Source organism: Scomber japonicus, chromosome 3 (genome assembly GCF_027409825.1).
Source record: "Scomber japonicus isolate fScoJap1 chromosome 3, fScoJap1.pri, whole genome shotgun sequence".
Classification (NCBI taxonomy): domain Eukaryota; kingdom Metazoa; phylum Chordata; class Actinopteri; order Scombriformes; family Scombridae; genus Scomber; species Scomber japonicus.
In genome coordinates this window covers 3,849,796-3,868,351 of record NC_070580.1, presented here as the reverse complement: position 1 = coordinate 3,868,351, position 18,556 = coordinate 3,849,796, and the positions used below count along the sequence as shown (strand labels likewise).

Here is an 18,556-nt window from a genome sequence, read left to right as displayed (position 1 = left end):
CAAATAGTTAGTGTGTAAATTCATTGAGCACCTACAACAGAGTCCATCTTTTCTTCTTTAATATAGACGACGGGCAAGTGGCGGCTTATTGCGCTGCGTTCAGAGGGCACGCGGCGCTGTAACAACCGGAAGTAGTTTAGCATGTTATTAGCATTAGTGCAGCTAATACTGAAGCTAATACTTTATTATTATACAGTATATTATACACTATATTACTATACAGTAGCCTATTATACACTATATTACTATACAGTAGCCTATTATACACTATATTACTATACAATATTATATACTATATGACTATACACTATATTCAGAATATTAGAACACCAATCAAACAAAGAAAAAAACACAACCTTTTTTTACAATGTCAACAAAAACTGAATATGTGGGCTATAAACTTAATTAATTGTACTGGATTGAATTAGATTGCACAGGTGAATTGGCTGGTGACTGTATATTTGTCCCTATACAAATAAAAAAAACTATATATTAAGGTTATTATTACCAAAAATAAGGTTATAGACATGTTTTGCATATTTACAATACCTAATGCTCTCTGTATGATAGCATCTTCTACAATGCTGTATCACTTGAATTTAATAAAATATCTGACCAAAAGACAGCATAATGCATGGGAATCATTAATAGGTTTGACTACAATAATAATTTCAACATATACCATACACCTGTACAAATACTAGAATTGAGTCTAATAATTACAAGTATGTGAGGAGAGGGTGATTTGAAAATAACTTTATTGTTCATAAGAAATAACAGTGAAAAGAACAGTACATATCACTGCTTGCATTCTCTTTCTCACTTCCAACCCATGAGGTTTGCACTGCTGACATTTCTGCAAGAATTAGCCTCTTTACATACTGTGTAGTTATGTATTCCTAAATGCCATATGGAGTATATGGATATAGATTTGCTGTAGAGGTAATAAATGTTCTAACATTTAAGAGCAGTTATATTTGTAATACTTAACATACTCGTGCATTCTTTAGACAAACCTGAAAAATCTGCAGTGAGAACACAAGCTTCCACATAATGGAAAGAAAGAACATTATCTTGAATTTTTATTCTGCCATAATTTAAAATGAGTCAAAAAACAAAGCTTGTGTTTATAAGTAACAGTAGAACTTAACTGAAGCCAAGCTTCAGAGTACAACAGATCCACTTAGCTTCCATATCCTGTTTCTATTTATCAGGGAGAAGCACTACCACAGTCCTTCAGAATGATTAGGAACTTTAAATATCAAAGGCCAGCTAACTTCATGGAAAAAAACAGCGGATTTGCAACATAGTCACAGTTTATTAAAGAAAGCCTACTCAAACGTAAAAAAAAATAAAATTACTAAAACAAATTAAAGCACTTATTTATATATGGACACTTGACAAATTCAAGCTTCTTTAAAATTTCCATCTGTCCAATTCAAACATAGCTACAGCGCTGATTTCCTCAGTGCCCAAGAAGCCCAGTGCCTGCAGAAATGAACACAAATTATTAGAGCCGCACGCAAACCAAGAACATGTCAGAAAAAAAAACAACAGCTGGAAACAACAACAACAAAACCCAAACCTATGTTAGCATGTTAAAAAGGTGAACTGGAGTCAGGAGATGGTTCCAGACCACAGACTCACTGTTCACATTGTTATTCAAATAGAATAATGAAGTGACAATTGAGTGTGTTAGTCCCTTTCTACTTTACTACAGCTCTAATGCAGATAATAATAAGATGTTAACTTCCTACTTGATGGTGATTAAAAAAGAACATTATTTTCTAAACTAATGAAGAGAATAAATGCTCACCTTTGAATCCCTCTTCAGGCATTCTCACTGTGAATGAAGTAGAAGACACAATGTAAGAAACAAGTGTAATGATTCTGCTTTCTTTATCAAGGTAAACATAATCAGCTATAATGGAGGTAAAGAGAGCTGTACTCACCCTGATAGACATCATCCATTGCAGCGTAGTCTGCTATTGGCTCATCAGCCTGTAAGGAAACAATGGCATGAAATATAGAAAATCTCCCTCCATCATTTTGATCTGATGAAAGTCAAGTTTAAAAGCTGCAGAATCATAGTACTATGTGATGACTGGACAGGGAGGACATACCTTTAGACAGATGATGCTCTCTGGGATGACACCCAGGCTGCCCAGTGTGGCTGAGTCGTCGGTCAGATTTTTTCCATCAATGGAGAGGTTCTGGTCAAAAGGAGCCACAGAAAAGGCGTGCATAATCTGCAGAGTGACAAGTAGAGCAAAATTAGTTCTGTGATTCCAGGCTGCTCATCAACTGTAGCGTAACCTGTGTAGAATGACTTCATCCTTATCCATCCCCTATATTTTACATTCAAGTCAAATGCTTCAGACTTCTATCCGGAGGAGATTTGGGGCTCTCACTTGGATTTTCAGTTCTTTAAGGGTCTGATTGGCTGAAACGATGAGTGCTTTCTCTCCTCTGAGCTTCCTGTGCCGGGTGCTTCTCCTGATTCCACCCAGTTTGGTCACATTGGTTACAGGAACAACTGTTGCTGCTTCTGCTGCAGTGTTGTCATCACTCAACTTAAGCCGCTTTGCACCATCTTGGGACTATAATAAAAGAAATCAGACAATGTCCTTTGCTTGTTATCCTACAAACACCAAGAGAGGCCCAGAATTGTAAAGTCTCAATACAGCAGTGTTAATCAAAGTCTCCTGCTACGACCTAGTCTCAGAGAGTTACCTGGGTGAAGTCTGGGTCTCTCTCTCCTTCCACCTTTGGGTGTTCTTCCTTCTCTTCCTCTGCCTCGGAGCTGCTGGCATTCAGCTCTGGAGCTGCTTCTTTTATCATCTACACAGAGAACAACATGAACACTATCAACAATAACCACTGAAGGGCATTGGACTCAGATCAAAACAGTATCTAACATGAATAGTGAGCTCCTTTAGGTATGCTCACACTACCTTTGGCACTTTAGACTGTGTACTGATAATTGTGGGGACGTCATCGTTGATATTGCAGTGTTTGGTCTGCTCGTGTTTTATTAAGCAGCAAACTACTTCAATCTAAGATCATGAATTTAAAAGTTCCCCACATATTCTTTCATGTATCCAGAAATTTTACATGAGTCTGAAAATGAGTTGAGAAAAGATAACTCATAGTGTAGGCGGCAGATGTCATTCTACTGACCAGCAACAAACATAGTGATGTGTTTTTCATACCCTCTTATCTTCGATGACTTTGCGGATGTAAATGGTGGCTTGGGTGTACTCTCTGAGGTCCCTCTGCTGCTGGAAAAGGAAGCCCTCTCTGCACTCCCAACATAGATCTGAGCACATAATCACACACACACACACACACACACACACACACACACACACACACACACACACACACACACACACACACACACACACACACACACACACACACACACACACACACACACACACACACACACACACACACACACACACACACACACACAGTTAAAGGGCCAAAACTGGTGAAAAAATATTGCACACAGAATGTATCTTTTAAGTATCGAAATTGAGGCTACTACCTCAACATAAGAGCAACATACACCTTATAAAGCTCCCTTTCAAGCCAGCTGGCAGTGAGTATTTAATACTTCCACAACTGATTTTAAATAGAGCATCACTGTAAGTTCATGACAATGAAACAGACTTTTTATTTTATTTCTTTTACATCTGAGGTGAACTGCTTCCTCCGGTTTTGCACTCTTACCAGGCTGGGTGGTGTACTGGGTGGTGGGACCAGTAGGCGTGGTCTGTTTGAAGCAGTGGATGGAGATTGGCTGATCCACAATGAAGAGTCTGCTGATCACATCCCATTCGCTGGGCCATAGCAGAGCTATACTGTGCAGGATAAACAGCACAACATGAGACCACAGTAGTGTCCACACAAACACCAGTTCTAATGAATTTATTAAACTCATGCAAACAATGTAAATTTACAATTTGGACAATCTGACATTGACAACCACTTCCTGTGATTGGCCAGATGTGAAGTGAGGAGTCAGCCAGGGTTTGAACATCTCTCTTCTTTCATTCATTACACAATTCATTTATTATAAACACAATGAATGCCTTCCAGGAGAGACTTTTACACACTGTATGAACTTGTTCTAATGGCGCACAGACTGACCCATAGGCTGATATACTTGTTGTGTGTTATAGCTTAACTGCTGTCCCCCCCCCCCCCCCCATCATGTCAAAAGTATAATTGTAATGGAAACGGTTTCTCTGAAATGTTTTGGGATTTGTGTGGGTGAGAAGGACACACTAATGAGTTATATAAGCAGCACTCACTGTTGTGCATCTCCGCTGATCAGGGAGTCGTAGGTGAACATGAAGCCTCCATGGGGACAGAGAAGCAGGCTGTTGCCCACATTAGACACTGGAGAAGATTTAGTAGGCCTCCTACAAAAAGCACACACACCAATAAAAGAAAAATGACCATTTAAAGAGAAGCATGCATTTATACTTCCAGCCATAAAGGGTACAAATGCAAACCACACATTACAATTGTTTTTTGTCTTCACTTATTACCTGATATTTATGCAAACCTCTTCTTTCTGCATTCTTTTTATAGAGATTACCAGGTTCCTGAATGCATGCAGTGAAAAAAAAACAGTTGTCCTATTTATTTTCACAGCTGAAACAAACATACCTGATGAATTTTCTCCATTCATCCACAAAAAACAGAGGGACGATGTAAAGCACATCTGTGTCCTGGAGAGACATGACAGAGAGGATTTATTCACCTGAATCAAAGTACAGTATGTCATTTCCACATTTTACTATTCACATTTAGTCATTATTATTACTGACAGTTTGCTGCTTGGCCATGTAGCTACCTGAGGCCACTTGGTGAGTGTTGGCCGGTTCTTCTCATTGAAGAGGTTGAGCAGCTGGTTCTTCTGGTCCAGAGCCATCATCTTACTGACAGCCTCGTTGTCCTTTTCTTCCTGCTCTAATGTCTGCACACACAGGAGGGAAATGTTTTAGTTTAACACATGGACTAACTCTATTCTGACAGATCCACTAACTGTGACTCATTACTCCTCATCATCATCATCATCATCATCATCATCATCATCATCATCATCATCATCATCATCATCTGTGCTTGCTGTATGACCAAAGCTTTTTTAAGATCCTCTCCACACATGTATTAAGATGTATAAAGATACTCTGCTTGGAACAATAATGTGTGTCTGATATGGTTTTTCCACAAAGTATAATTACCACTTTATAATCCTGAAGGCTAAAAGCTAACGTAGGGTATTTAAGTAAGGTTGATACAGTTTCAATTTAAGGGGTCAGAGTGAATCGACAGAGCCTCCACGCACAGCTGTTGTAGCTAACCTGCACCTCCTCAAAATTTGACTGCAAACTGGGTAAGAGGGACACTACAGACTACTACAAAGAACTGTGATTGGTCAACTTGGCCCGTTATATTCCCCCCCTCCCCAAGTTGAAAAAATGATCATTAATCTATTCAGCTATTCATGGTTCCACAGCAGCAAGTAAACAAGGCAAACGTTCAAATTAACGCTCTATGACCACAAAGTGACTCAAAGAATGTAAACACAATAAATGTGGGTTCTATAATAAAAGGAGGACACAGCCTGATAACATTCATCTAGAGTTGTAGTGCTGTCCCAGTCTCACCTATGAATTATTTACTACTCATGAGGCATCTATGGTGGATTAGTTAATTCCACTTTTAAATTAACAATTGAATGAGGTTTAGTGTGTAGTGCAACACTCACCACGCACTGCTGACATTGTTCTTGGGCTTGAGTAAATTCTGGGGCTTTGGGAAAGTACACCCTCAGCTTGGTCCAAACTTCAGAGGAAACCAGCTTCCGTTCAGTCTCCAGAATACTCAGACCTCCTGCAGTGAGAGCAATCCTACAAGTTTAACAATCCTTATCCTTATCTTTTGCACATCATTCTTGCAAAGATTGTTCTAGATGCTGTGAGGAAAAGTACCGTGACTGCAGACTATATCCTCATTGAAAGTCTTCATCTCCTCCTCATTGCCCTCGGAGAGCTCCGGGCCGAACTCTAATCAAACAAAAAAAGTTCATGCTTCAGTACAAACATCAAACACACAGATGTAGTGAATCATACAGTGGCTCACTGCCCTTCATAATAGGACAGACACATTGTAGATTTCAAACACATTCTGTGGGAAACTTTTGTGTGTTTGTCATCTTCTTGACTTTGAGGATCCTGTGACATTTGCTGTAGTACCACCACACCTACAACAGTGGCTTCTGACTGGTACTCTATGTAAAATAATCCCTCACAAAGCCCAGATGTATTCGATCTACAATGATACAATGAACAACAGTGATCTCTTGTACAAAATGTGACGTGATTTTCTGTATGAGCCACCATGAATGAACAGAGTAAGAAGAAGAGACAACCTTTGCAGTTGTTGCTGTGTGGTCCCTGTCCGTTGGTCTGGCCGTTGCTGTGTTTGCTCTCATGTTCATCCTCCTCCAGCTGCTCAAGAGCTAACTGCCTCCAGCTACGCAGAGATGCTTTACCCACCCAGTAGCCCTCACCACTGAGACACACACACACACACACAGACACACACACACAGAGAGTTATAAGTACGGACAACCTCCTTTCTATTACTAGTAATACAATTTATTTACATTTAGAACCAATTTTCATAAAAAATACAAGTGAATCATTAAAATATCATTTGATCTAATCTTGAACATAGCCCACTGACACAAGTGTGTGTACCTGAGTGTGCGTTTGACCAGATTGGTGACCTCCTTGTAGTCCTCATTGAGCTGGTTCTTCAGCCGCAGCACCCTGCATCTCTGGCCAACACACTCTCTACACAGAGAGGAGCCTGGACACAAACACAACAGCAGCATGTATGAAAACATAGAACAGCCACATGATGGTTGTAGGAGCAGTTAGTTAGCACTGGAGACATTTCCAGGCTATCTGACTCTGGTTCACGATCACAATTATTTTATACTCAGATATGAGATCAGCTTTTCTCCCACAATTCTTAGGCACATCAGATTTTTAACTAAAAAGTACATGTGCGTAGTGCACTCCATGCTGTCTTCAGAAAGACAGTCAAAGCGATATGATCTTTAGCTACAAGTAAAAAGACTGATTTTTTACATTTTGAAACAGAAGTATGAGGTATGAAACTACATGATTAAACTCAGGAAAAATCCACTATGTGTCTATTCTTTGGAGCACTTTTCAAAAATATTTACCTTTGTGCACCGGAAGAAAAAAAAAGATTAAAAGGATTATAACAAAGACAGTTCACAAAGGCTTTTTCCCCATTTCTGAGCAAGATCTGAGCAGAGATCAGACTCTGTGTTAGTCTTACCATCCAGTCTTGGACCTCCACCATAGCGCTCATACAGGAGCTGACCGGCCTGCAGGGAAACCCTCTTGGAATCTCCCACCTTGTCTGGATGCAGTTTGCCATGAGAACACAGGAAGGAGGAGTTGTCGATTTCCTTTGTGGCGGTGGAGTCGTCCAGCCACTTCTTCAACCAGTCCAGAGGTATGAACTCATACGGCTCACCTGAGGAGGATGCACGGAGGATCACACATGAACAAAGATGGGACCTCTCACTTTCATCCAGAACATGCCGCTACACTTGTTTGTATCAGGGGGGTTGTGGATGATGAGGGAATGTTTGTACTGACCGTCTCTTGCAGGTAATAGCTCGTAGAGCTCCTTCACCTCCTCGTGCTTGGCCTTGCCTTTATCCACGCTCTGTTTCCTCATGTCGGCCATTTCACTGCACCACTCCTCAAATTTATGGTTGTCTTGGTCCACCAACCTCTGGAGGAAGGCTGGGAGACGGGTCAGAGGAAAAAGAGATCAGACAAGCTGGCTTTTTGATTAAAATAGGCTTCTTGAGACATGTCATCATTCCATGGTGCAAACTAAGTTAGACACCAGTAATGATCCCTGTTTCCTTTTCTGACTGAGATCTTTGTTTGGGTCAAGGAATAAAACTCTACTTCTACTTCTACTCTTTACTACTCACCTGGCACCTCGACTATAGTCTTGGAAGGATCTGAGCTCTCCTCTTCTTGGAGCTTATACACCAGCATGTAGGCATTTCTGGAGCAGTGGTAGCCTTTACTGCACTTAGGCTTTCGTGTCTGAGACTTCACTGTTTCCGCTAAAGACCAAGAAGGAAGATCAACAACTTTAAAATAAGACTTTACATTTCACGCTTACACACATCCTAATTAATTCTAACATTTTGTGCAGAGACTATTGAAACATTTTATTGTCTCAGAGGGGAAATTTGTGTTGGGTTGCTCTACAGGAAACCATCTAAAAAACATTAAAGACATTTGACACTGACAACATGACTGCTTAAAAAGAAACTATAAGAATTAGTTCAGAATTAGAGTTCAGCAGCTTGATGTGAGCTGGAACAATGTAAGAGTGGAGGTGATGCCACACAACCTTGTGGGATCCCTGTATTGCTGTTTGGTCTCTCAGAGTGCCCCACTGACCCTCACGTGCTGTGTGCTATTCGTTTTTTTAAAAAAGCATAAAAGCATCTAATCTAATCTAATTAACACTCATGTCCTTCAGCTTGTCTTCAGGGAGGGTGGTGTTCATGCTTATAGGCAAACTGACACGTATGTAACACTGGCTCCACTTCTGTCTTGAGCAGAGCCACAAACTTCTCAGGCCAAAGCTACAGGATGAAAATCATGTTTTACTGTGTCACAGGGCTTTTTAGGCACTGCTGTTATGACTGACTGCTTCCACCAGGCTGGGACAGTGTGACAATCTCAGAACTGTTGGAACATGGGACACCATACTGATGTCAATTCCTCTGCAAAGCTTTAGAACAAAAAAGTCACTGTGGTTAGTCCACTTCCAGCCAGCAGGTGGCATCATTGTCTGACAGTGATTGTAACATACTGTCAAATTCATTAGAGACGTTCAGTTAATCAAACCTCAAGTCAAAGTCATCCGGCTGGTTTGATTTGTCTTGTCCATCGAAACTGATCATTAGTTTGTGTGCAGGGTTCATGTTTAGAATTTTGAAAGCACTGCTCCATCATTGGTCTGTGTTGTTCTCTTGCATTTGTATTACTGCCAGTCCTGTCTCTGTCTTTATTTCTATAGCCGTATTCTGTCCCTACTTATACAGTCTTTCATTTCTTTTGTAATACAGGGTTTATTCTTATGATAGACAACAGCATCCTGATTAGCTACCATACTGTCCATGCAAAAAATCATGTAATCTATTATGCTAACAGTAGTCTCATCAAGCTGTACACACAGACACCCCCTCATCTGTCCACACATTAAAAATATTATCTGTCTTATGCTTGTCTTAAAAACTGACTTATATGAGGGAAAGAGGGGGGCTTCAACTTCACCTCCAGGTTTGCCCTATAGTATGTCTGCCGGAACATACATTGAAAGCAGTACACTCATAACACAACAGTACACAAGGTATGTGTGGATTTTACGACAATGTCCATGTAATGCTACTCACCAATGTCCTCCTCAATGCCCAGCTGCAGCTTCTTGCCTTCCATCTTCTCGATTTCCTCATCGTTGAACTTGTACCAGTCGCTGGTTCGAGCATCTTTCACGTGGGCGATGTAGTGTCCCGAGTAAGCGCTGATGCCTCGATGAATCAGCACTGCACTCAGTTCGTAAACACACTTCTGGTCTGGGGACCCAGTACGACCACACACACACACACACACACACACATTAACTTTTCCTCAAAACATCAGTCATTAACAAAAAATGGGGACATATTGCAGGCGACAACTTGTGATCGTGACTCGTGATGGAAATTCATCCCTCATATGGAGGTAGGTCATCTGTCAGCTGTGTTCTGAATTCTCATTGAAAAATGTTCCCAAAATGATGGTTAGTAACCATAGATATGTACAGTAAAAGCATGTTTCATACAGAACCACTTGACGCAACAGTACTGCACACATCATGCGAGAAATATGAGAGAAATAGAATCATCTATAATACATTTGATATGAAATTATTACTGCTTGTTAATGAGTAAATACAGACACAAGATATTTTGATGTGCTTTTCTGCATTATGTAGATAAGGAGTCACAAATTGAAACATGAATCATTGGTAGCATATCATGTACAAAGTGTGTGTGTGTGTGTGTCTCATATCGATTCATACTACTTATACCTTGTTTCCCTTCCAAAAAAGGCCCCATGTCCAGCTGCTCTGGAAAACTGATGAAAGTGTTGAGCTTCTTCTTGTGGCCTGTTTGTCTGGAGAAGACACAGAAGTTCAGTCAATCTTTGTCTGTCACCAGCAGGAATTTGACACTACCAGCTTCAGGATTTGATCTAGATTATCAATCCTGTTTGGATTGTACAGAGAGTGGTAACAGAGCAGTGCCTGACCTGTCGAAGACAAAGCGCATGAGCTGCAGGTTGAGTGTAGGGGGGAGACTATGCAGTTTGATCCTGCGGGTGGCGCTCTGTTTACTCTGACAGCTCTCGCAGAAGTAGCGGTTGTCCCCATCCAGCTTCTCCTCCTGCAAGGTGAAGGCAAACAGCTTACTGTGATGTTAACATTTTCACACATAGTACCTTCTACAGTTGAACCTTTAGACCAAAAAACACGTTCAAATTGGAGAGCTTTATCATTCTGTGTTTTCTGTCAATATATTCAAAAGCACTCCTTTATGATTGCATAGGTGAATGAAGTGCCATGATATGTGTTACCTTCAGGAACTCTGTGACACACTCTGTGAGGTTCTTGTGGCCCTGGATGTTCAGTTCCAGTTCGTAGAATCTGGACGGCAGTGCAGAGGATCGTCCACACTGGTTACACCTGGAAAAAACAACCAAAGTAGAGATGCACGATATATATCGGTCCCCTAAAATATCGGCCGATTTGGGCTTATTTTCTATCGGCCCGATGGTCATATTTTCCCGATAAAAATATCCGATAATTTAATGAAAACGCGGGGACTGCGTTCAAGCTGAGTAGCGACTTTGACTTTACTTTTTCATTCAGGCCGAGTAGGCGAAACAAGCCATGACGCGCAGTGGCACGTCACATCCAATGCATGCTGCCAGTGAGTGAGTAAACAAACATGTCTTCACCCTGGTCTTCACCAGTATGGTCGTTCTTCACGGTGGCAGAAGATGACAATGCTGTCACTATATGCAAAGCCTATTCAGCGCGGATTGCGAGAGGAGGAAAGAAGTCGTCAAGCTTTAACACGACTAATCTCATAGCTCACCTGAAAAGTCGACATCGCGGCGAAGAGGTATTTAAGGAGCATGAGGCAGCGGCTGCAGCAGCTAGCACAAGCAGTGATAAAACCAATGCAGTGAAAACTAAAGCAACGACAGCACGAAAGTCCGATGTTACCATTCTGCAGTCTTTTGAAAAAAGTAGACTCTTTGCAAGAGACAGTGAAAAAGCACTTTACTTTATTACATTTTTTTTTAAACAGACTTGAATATTATATCTACCTCCATAAGGGATGCACTTTTTTTTTGTTAAAATGAAAATGCACTTTTGATGCATATTTTTGTTGCGTCTTGCTACATGTTTTATAGCAGATGACCTCAATTTGTGATATAATGAAAATAAAAACATTTGCAGAGTCAGAAAGTTGTTGTTTGTTGTTATAGATAGGTCAGAACAGCCAACTCCTCAGTTTTCTATCCTGCACAAAGTAGATTATATCAATATATTATGTTAAATATGAAAATGTGAACATATCGGGTATCGGTATCGGTATCGGCCCTGAGAAGCAGGAAATTATCGGTTATCGGTAGGAATTTTTTATATGGTGCATCACTAAACCAAAGCAAGACATTCCACATCAAAACTTATGTCTCAATATGTCTTTAGGTTTGGATAAATAGTAGTAGCATTACTTTTTCAAATTTTGGTAGTAACGACTTTGATGATGAAAACTGGATTATTAAAGCAGTGTTGTGGCCATTGAAATGTCACTGAGACTTCCATATTTAAGATCATGTAACACTACATGATGATAACTAGTACTTTAACACTGACTAAAGCGGGCCTTATAAAAATACATGGTATCCTGCATGCTTCATTAATGGGACAACAACAAGGCTTCCATCTGCCTCAGAGAATGTATGAATGAATGCAGTTAAATCTAATTTCACCTCTGAGTGGCACCAGATCTGATAAAAGTGTTACATACAAGACAACCTGGTTAACCCTAACCCTAACCCTTATTAATGTCCTTAAAGAGAGAAGAAGAGCATGTCTCTCTGAGCAACAACAAAACATCTCCTCTGCAAAAGCTGTTTATTTTTACACTCCAAATTATTCCTTAAGCAAACACATCAAACTTGTAACCCTCCAAAAAGATTTGTCCTTGACCAACAGAAAAACTGTAAAAGACAGAAGTCTGTCTGCACACCATGGCTCCCAATGCAGATGTAGTCATTCTTATTTACATTAAAGAGCAGTGTGCTTGAAACATCACTTCTGATATCCCATTAAAACAACATCTGCATTGGGAGCCACAGTGTGCAGACTTTCTTCTGTCTTTGACAGATTTGGTCCTTTGATCCAGCACCTGCTTTAAAGTTTTTAGTACCAGATGTATGCATCTACAAGACAACTTTTTCCAACAACAAAAGGGCCAAAATATAAAGTTATCACAGATATGAGCCAAGGCCTGATACATCACCCACATAAAGCCAAATCATTCCCTTACAGTGGGTGGAATGTCACTAAAAAACACCTGTTAAAATACAGTATGGGAAAGTACATTATTACAAAACATCCACCAGAGTGATGTGAATGTGGAGAAAGATATTTCCCTCACCTGCCTAACAGACCAGAACTCTCTTTTCATCTCCCATTCATCAACTACACCTCATTCTTATCTTTCCTCCTCCTTTCAACAAAGTTAAACTTAAATGTCTCCAAATATTCCAAAATACCAAACCAAAAGTATCCAATATGCTCTGCTGCTAAACTACAAATACAAAACTATGACAGACTGTTGATGGACAGCACTTTGCCACATGACACTTTTCCCACTTATTAGTGACGTATAATTAACCAGTGTGAGGTTTGAGCTGTGACTTTTCTTACACAGTCACGTAGGAGAACTGTCCACAGAACTGCTGCTGGATGACGTTCTGCAGGCTGAAGTTCTTCTGCTTGGACAGCGTGTCCTCCAGTAGAGACAAGAAGAGCTTTGAAAACTCCTGGGCATCCTGAAAGAAAAAAATCTGAATTGAATGCTCTGTGAGGAAACCAAGCTTCCATAACATGTCTGCACTCTGTATCTGTGTGTTAACATGACTGTTTAATGGAAACATTATTGATTGTTAACAAGCAGAAAGCTAATCAATGAGAAAAATAATCAATGATAATCATCTAGTTGTTGCAGAGTAAAAAATGTGATTTCCAGATATAACTTGTGTCTTTGACTTATTTTATACTCATTAAACACATAGATTAATTATTCATTCCTTTTCCCCTGCTCTTCCTGTGCCTACAACCATTTTCCAGAAAGTACAGGCCAGTTTCAAAACAGGAGTGGTTGTAGAACCTCAACACTTTAACCACTTAACATAAACCCCTGTTTTTTATGTTGTTAGCCTAAACGACATGCCCAAGTTGTGAGCAGCACAGATCCCACATAGTTTTAGACTCAGAGATGTGTCCGGTATCATTGGAAAGGAAACACTCTCAGGATTCTTGTAAAAGTGGCTGTGTGATTCTGTGACTTACTGACAAAGAGTGGCAGAGGTTACAATGATGGGGTTGTTTACTCGCCTATAGGTTTGCCTTTACAATGACATGTGTACAGACATTCAGGGACCTCTCAGCGAGATATAGACACAATGAGGCCACAGCCACAGGTCTTGGCTTCATGCAGTCCAAATTTGGAGTCAAAAGACCAAAAGATGAATTTTTCAGAGTTATTTTTCAATAGGTATGTCCATGCGTTTTCCTCAGGTCCTTTTTGGAGACTCCAAATGGACACTTGGTTACCAAAGCTGTATAACCGCAATCAAACACCTATAACTTCACAACCCCTTTGCCTACAATCAAAATCTTGGTCTCTAATGAAAGCTGACACCATATTATTAATTATTATTATTATTATTATTATTATTACATATAACCATATTTTTTTGGCCATATCTATCTATATCTATCTGTTTATTTTGCTATAAGTCATATGTCAAGTCGAAGAAGAACCAACCGTGTACCAAAATGCCGTGTGCGTAATGATATATGGTTCAACCCTTTTACGCACAGGGCGCACGCCGGTTACGCTTGGAGTTTGTTTATGGACAGCCAAACGTGATAGCTTAAACCTCTGACTATTGGCTAAAAGGTTATCAACTTCATTTCACCGAATATTTCCATAGGCTAGAACAGCAGTCAATCAAAGCCATGTCGTCATTGTTGTTGGTCACATGTCCTCATTGGCTTTGGAGACATGTACTGCCTAATCCTAAACACCGATTGGCTTTTGTGTGGTGTCGTCAGAAGCAGGAGAGGCTCACGGTCGTAAACATCTAGTCACGTGTACTCTGAGATGGACGTACAGGTCAGGAAATGACGTAAACGGACCGTATATGGTTTGTTATTTGTGTTATTACGTTACGTGTTGGACTAAATTCATGGACATATTGAGGAAAGTATTTCGGTTTCATGGAAACGGATTTCATATTTCACAAGAATGGATATTTGGCGAACTGTACAGAAAGTCATGAGTCATAAGATGATCGTTGTGGATAAAGGGAAGACTTTGAAGGTATGTAGGCATTATAGATTTTCTTACTTAGCTGAGTGGCTAGTCGAGCTAACCGCTAATACTATTACGGCTGTGAGCAACCATATAAGTCTTGAATGAATGAGCGCAATCTAAGCTTTCCAACAATGTACGGCATGAATATATATGTTTAAGGGTTGTTGTTTAAAACATTCAGAATAACGTGTCGCTACCTCTTAACATCCGTCCCGTCCCGTAGGCGGAACAGCGTATGTTAAGAGGTTAAGTACCAACTCAGTTATGTTCTTCAATCTGTGGAGCCAGTCTTGTACTTCGAAATTCTAATAAAACAATTTGCCAGGTATTGCAGTGATTAACCTGTTGCTGTCCTGTGTCCAGGCCCAGTGCTTTGACCAATCCTGACGGGTCGATGTATTTTCTATTGCTGTTCTGCAGGAGTGCAAACAGATACTGGAGATGCTCACAGATGGACTGAGGCTCATAATCTGAAATAGACAGAGAGTCTGTTAGAGAGGATGAAATTCTTCCATGATGTGATAAAAAAAAACAACAACCTACAGAGCAGTCCACAGCCTCAGTTACACACTCTCAGTCATGTGCCTACATGGAAGCAGAAATTCAGTTTTGTCTAACTATTTAAGAAATGGCAATCCCCTGTAAGTTTCTCTGTGTGTCTGAACTTTTATCAACTAAATAAACATATGATTTTAATTATTTATTATTACTATTTATTATATTGTGCATGCTGTAATGCCTCTGTCTGTGTGATGTTATTGTTTGCTAGTACCCTGCACTGCTTACTTTATCTCTTTATTTAATTTACTCATTTATTCATTGACTCATTATGTAGATCTTCATTATTTTCTTCTTCTTATTTTTCTTTATTATGATCACCAGGACCTGACTGTGGTATTTGGTTCTCTTTCATGTATCTACACGGCTGGAATGACAATAACAATCCATGATCCGAGGCATTTGATATAAACTGATGTTGATTTCTTTGGGTATAGCATTTGTTCTGTATTTGCGGAGGCCTGTATTCTCCAAGGATCTTCTACTTTCATTTGCAAACATTCCAAACGATCTTACTGTCAGACAACAAACTTGTTTGGGTAATGTTACTCTGTTCTAGATGGATCTAAAGTTTAGTTTAGTGTAGTGTATTTATTTGCATGAATAAGACACACAAATACACTCAAAACTAATAAATAAAACAGGATTGTGCTGATCAGGTAAATACATCTAACTAAAACAGGAAAAACAAAACAAACAATCCAAAACTAAAATGTACTGAATCCCACAACTAGAATCCAAATGACATTATCCTAATTTGGTATGTTATGTATTCCAAGATAAATCTGAATTTCAGTAAAGGATTTGATCAATCCTGGTCTTGGCTTCTATAGACATTTCATGTGTACAGTCTTACAGAAGTTATGCAGATATTTTGCATTATTCAATACTGAGCACTGTGTAGACAGGCCTGAATGTTGCTAGTGTTAACTGAGAACCTCTAGGATAACACTGGTACCTGGCCATGCATCCACTGCTTTAGGTCTACGCATGCAAACACTATGCAAAATCTGGCCAAAACATGTTGACATATACCAGCACAATGAACTAACACAAAGAAGTGGCTGTTGTATTTACCAGACTCAATGTTGTGTTCCTGTGCTCTGGAATTGTGGCACTGATAGAGGCTCCTTCGCAGCTCAAGGTTGTGGAACCACACTTGGAGGAATGTGTTAACGTAACATGTCGCACCCAGGTTGGTCAGGCCGACAAATGTGTTCTGGGAGAGGGAACACAATACAATAAGAGAAGGGTAATTAACTGTCTTTGTATAAATCCTTCCATCCTAGCCTTATTGTAACTGAACAGGACTTTAGCATTTCAGCCACAACAAACTGATGATACAGTATGGGAGAAAAACAGCACAGATGGGTTGACAATTCAGTATGAACGGCCGATGGAAGAAATACCTTGTCTCTACGTTCTGAATTTGGGTCATCGATATTATGGAAAGCATTTTCATCAATCTCCCCAAGCCACGCCTGTTCACCAATTCCCACAAGACAGTTGGGATTCCCTTTGCAGTTCCTCCTGCAAAAGCAAGGCGTGATTAATATATTTACGGTTCTACTACATACTTCAGAAGAAACACCTAACTGCAGATCTCTAATGTGCAATAGACATGTCAAGCTCCATCACAAATGTGCCAGGTTATTATAGTTTTGCACACAAAGCTACACACCATTTTACATGTAACGTTAGGTAACATTTCTACAATAGGACTGAGTTTTCTGTGATGCCCACAGTTTCCTGTAGTTGTATATTAGAGATATGTAATCATATGCTTATTTGAAAAGCAGAGTGCTTCTTCATGACCTTCCACACAGCGTCTGAAAAGTTGCTCTACATGCTATGAAGGCTTGTCCACAAGCACTGAAAACAATCTCTCAGCTTCTCTCCGTGGAGCTTAAAAAACAAAACACATTCCACTTCTGCTGCTAGTATTCTTCACTGGAACACGATAGCACGACAAAGGTATTTAAAGGAATGTTGTTACAGTACCTGCAGGTTCCTCTCTTGCAGGCCGGGAGATGGACGCGGTATGCTAGTTCGATGTGCTCCTGGCTGATTTCCTCTGGTTTCACACTTTCCACCCAACGCCAAGCCGCTTTCTCCAACTGTAAGCGGGGCGCCATAATCCTACGATGTAACATTCACCACAAAGTCAGACATATGAGTGGACAGACACAAAAGGATTAATAACACAATGGCCTAAGGTTTGCCAAACTAGTTTAAAGAATGCTAACATAGCTGGCTAACAGGAGCTAAATAGGTTGTATCGAGTTGAAGACACCTCGTACGAAGCAACCTACCGTTAGCTATGTAATGCTACTTTACCTAGCCAGCTAATGTTAGCTTCGCAGTTCCCTCATTATTCCAGGGAACCAAAGTGAGCATGTCACAGTAGAGCGCAACAATACACATAGCAACTGAAAATACAAGAAACCACGACTATCACTATTTGCAGGGTCACGTCAGAAGTGCGGACTAACCCAGTGCTAATGCTAGCTAGCTAAGATGTAGCTAGCCCGACCGGTAGTGTTAGCAAGTCATTTTCCCTCAAGTTTCTATTTAACGCTACTTGACGCTAACGTAACGAGTTTATTGTGTTAAGGTCAAATTTTATCGAACCTTTCATGCGTGCAGCTGCTTCACCAAAATATTTTTATGTATTTTCACATTTTATTCACGGTTTATTTTAGATTTAGCGCCCTTGCGTCAGTTTATAAATAAATTATTTCTTTGCTCAAAATCAACACGACGTCAATAAATGACGTCGACGACGTCTCTTTGTTGTGACGTGAGGAGGGAGCGAACGCTGTCTTCCTGTTTGACTTGAAGACCTAAACCACAAACCCTGTATATTCTTCATTTTGGTTTCCTTTCACTCAAGATTCGCTGCTAGATATTTTATTGTGCACTCAATATATGTATTTATTTAAATTTCCTTCCACATTAAAAATGCGTGTTTTAGTTCTATTGGCCTATGTCTTGTGATGTAGTAGTCTAAGCATCTTTACTGTGGAGGACTAAACCTGACTTTTTGGAATGAAAAATATATACTCCTTTTGAGATAAATAATAAAGTAAAAGTCATAGAGATAGAAGTCAACTCCTGAGTTATTTTTATATAAATAAAATGTTATGCATTACTATTAAACTTTTTTTTTTAAATCCATAG

At 39.9% G+C, this 18,556-nt stretch overlaps 1 protein-coding gene across 5 annotated transcripts; it reads right to left on the bottom strand.

Annotated features, from left to right (window-relative positions):
* Positions 1–756: 756 nt before the first annotated feature.
* Positions 757–18,133, bottom strand: usp48 (ubiquitin specific peptidase 48). Of its 5 annotated transcripts, none has more exons than XM_053315855.1 (28): positions 18,008–18,133; positions 17,378–17,515; positions 16,786–16,906; positions 16,454–16,595; positions 15,161–15,288; positions 13,144–13,268; positions 10,773–10,881; positions 10,449–10,582; positions 10,228–10,313; positions 9,551–9,730; positions 8,069–8,206; positions 7,722–7,871; positions 7,396–7,596; positions 6,783–6,894; positions 6,452–6,594; positions 6,012–6,086; positions 5,789–5,913; positions 4,871–4,993; positions 4,684–4,745; positions 4,323–4,433; positions 3,739–3,869; positions 3,213–3,319; positions 2,734–2,841; positions 2,412–2,600; positions 2,124–2,249; positions 1,953–2,001; positions 1,817–1,843; positions 757–1,488 (listed from the first exon to the last, which is right to left on the bottom strand). In XM_053315855.1, the coding sequence occupies exons 2-28, from the start codon at positions 17,509–17,511 to the stop codon at positions 1,466–1,468; spliced, it is 3,159 nt and encodes a 1,052-aa protein (XP_053171830.1). In that variant the 5' UTR covers positions 17,512–17,515; positions 18,008–18,133; the 3' UTR covers positions 757–1,465. The 5 variants fall into 5 exon arrangements, 4 of the variants coding, with proteins under 4 accessions (XP_053171830.1, XP_053171833.1, XP_053171829.1 ...); XM_053315858.1 differs by lacking the exon at positions 18,008–18,133 and adding an exon at positions 17,869–17,931; XM_053315854.1 differs by lacking the exon at positions 18,008–18,133 and adding an exon at positions 17,689–17,853.
* Between the last annotated feature and the right edge of the window lie 423 nt (positions 18,134–18,556).

Bases quoted from the DNA above. Each gene is read 5' to 3' on its own strand.
- usp48 (XM_053315855.1), bottom strand. From the start codon at position 17,511: ATGGCGCCCCGCTTACAGTTGGAGAAAGCGGCTTGGCGTTGGGTGGAA. The intron at 3,320-3,738 runs GTAAGAGTGCAA...TTATGTGCTCAG, and splicing joins CCAGTACACCACCCAGCCTG to ATCTATGTTGGGAGTGCAGA. The intron at 2,002-2,123 runs GTATGTCCTCCC...GTTTCCTTACAG, and splicing joins AGAGCATCATCTGTCTAAAG to GCTGATGAGCCAATAGCAGA.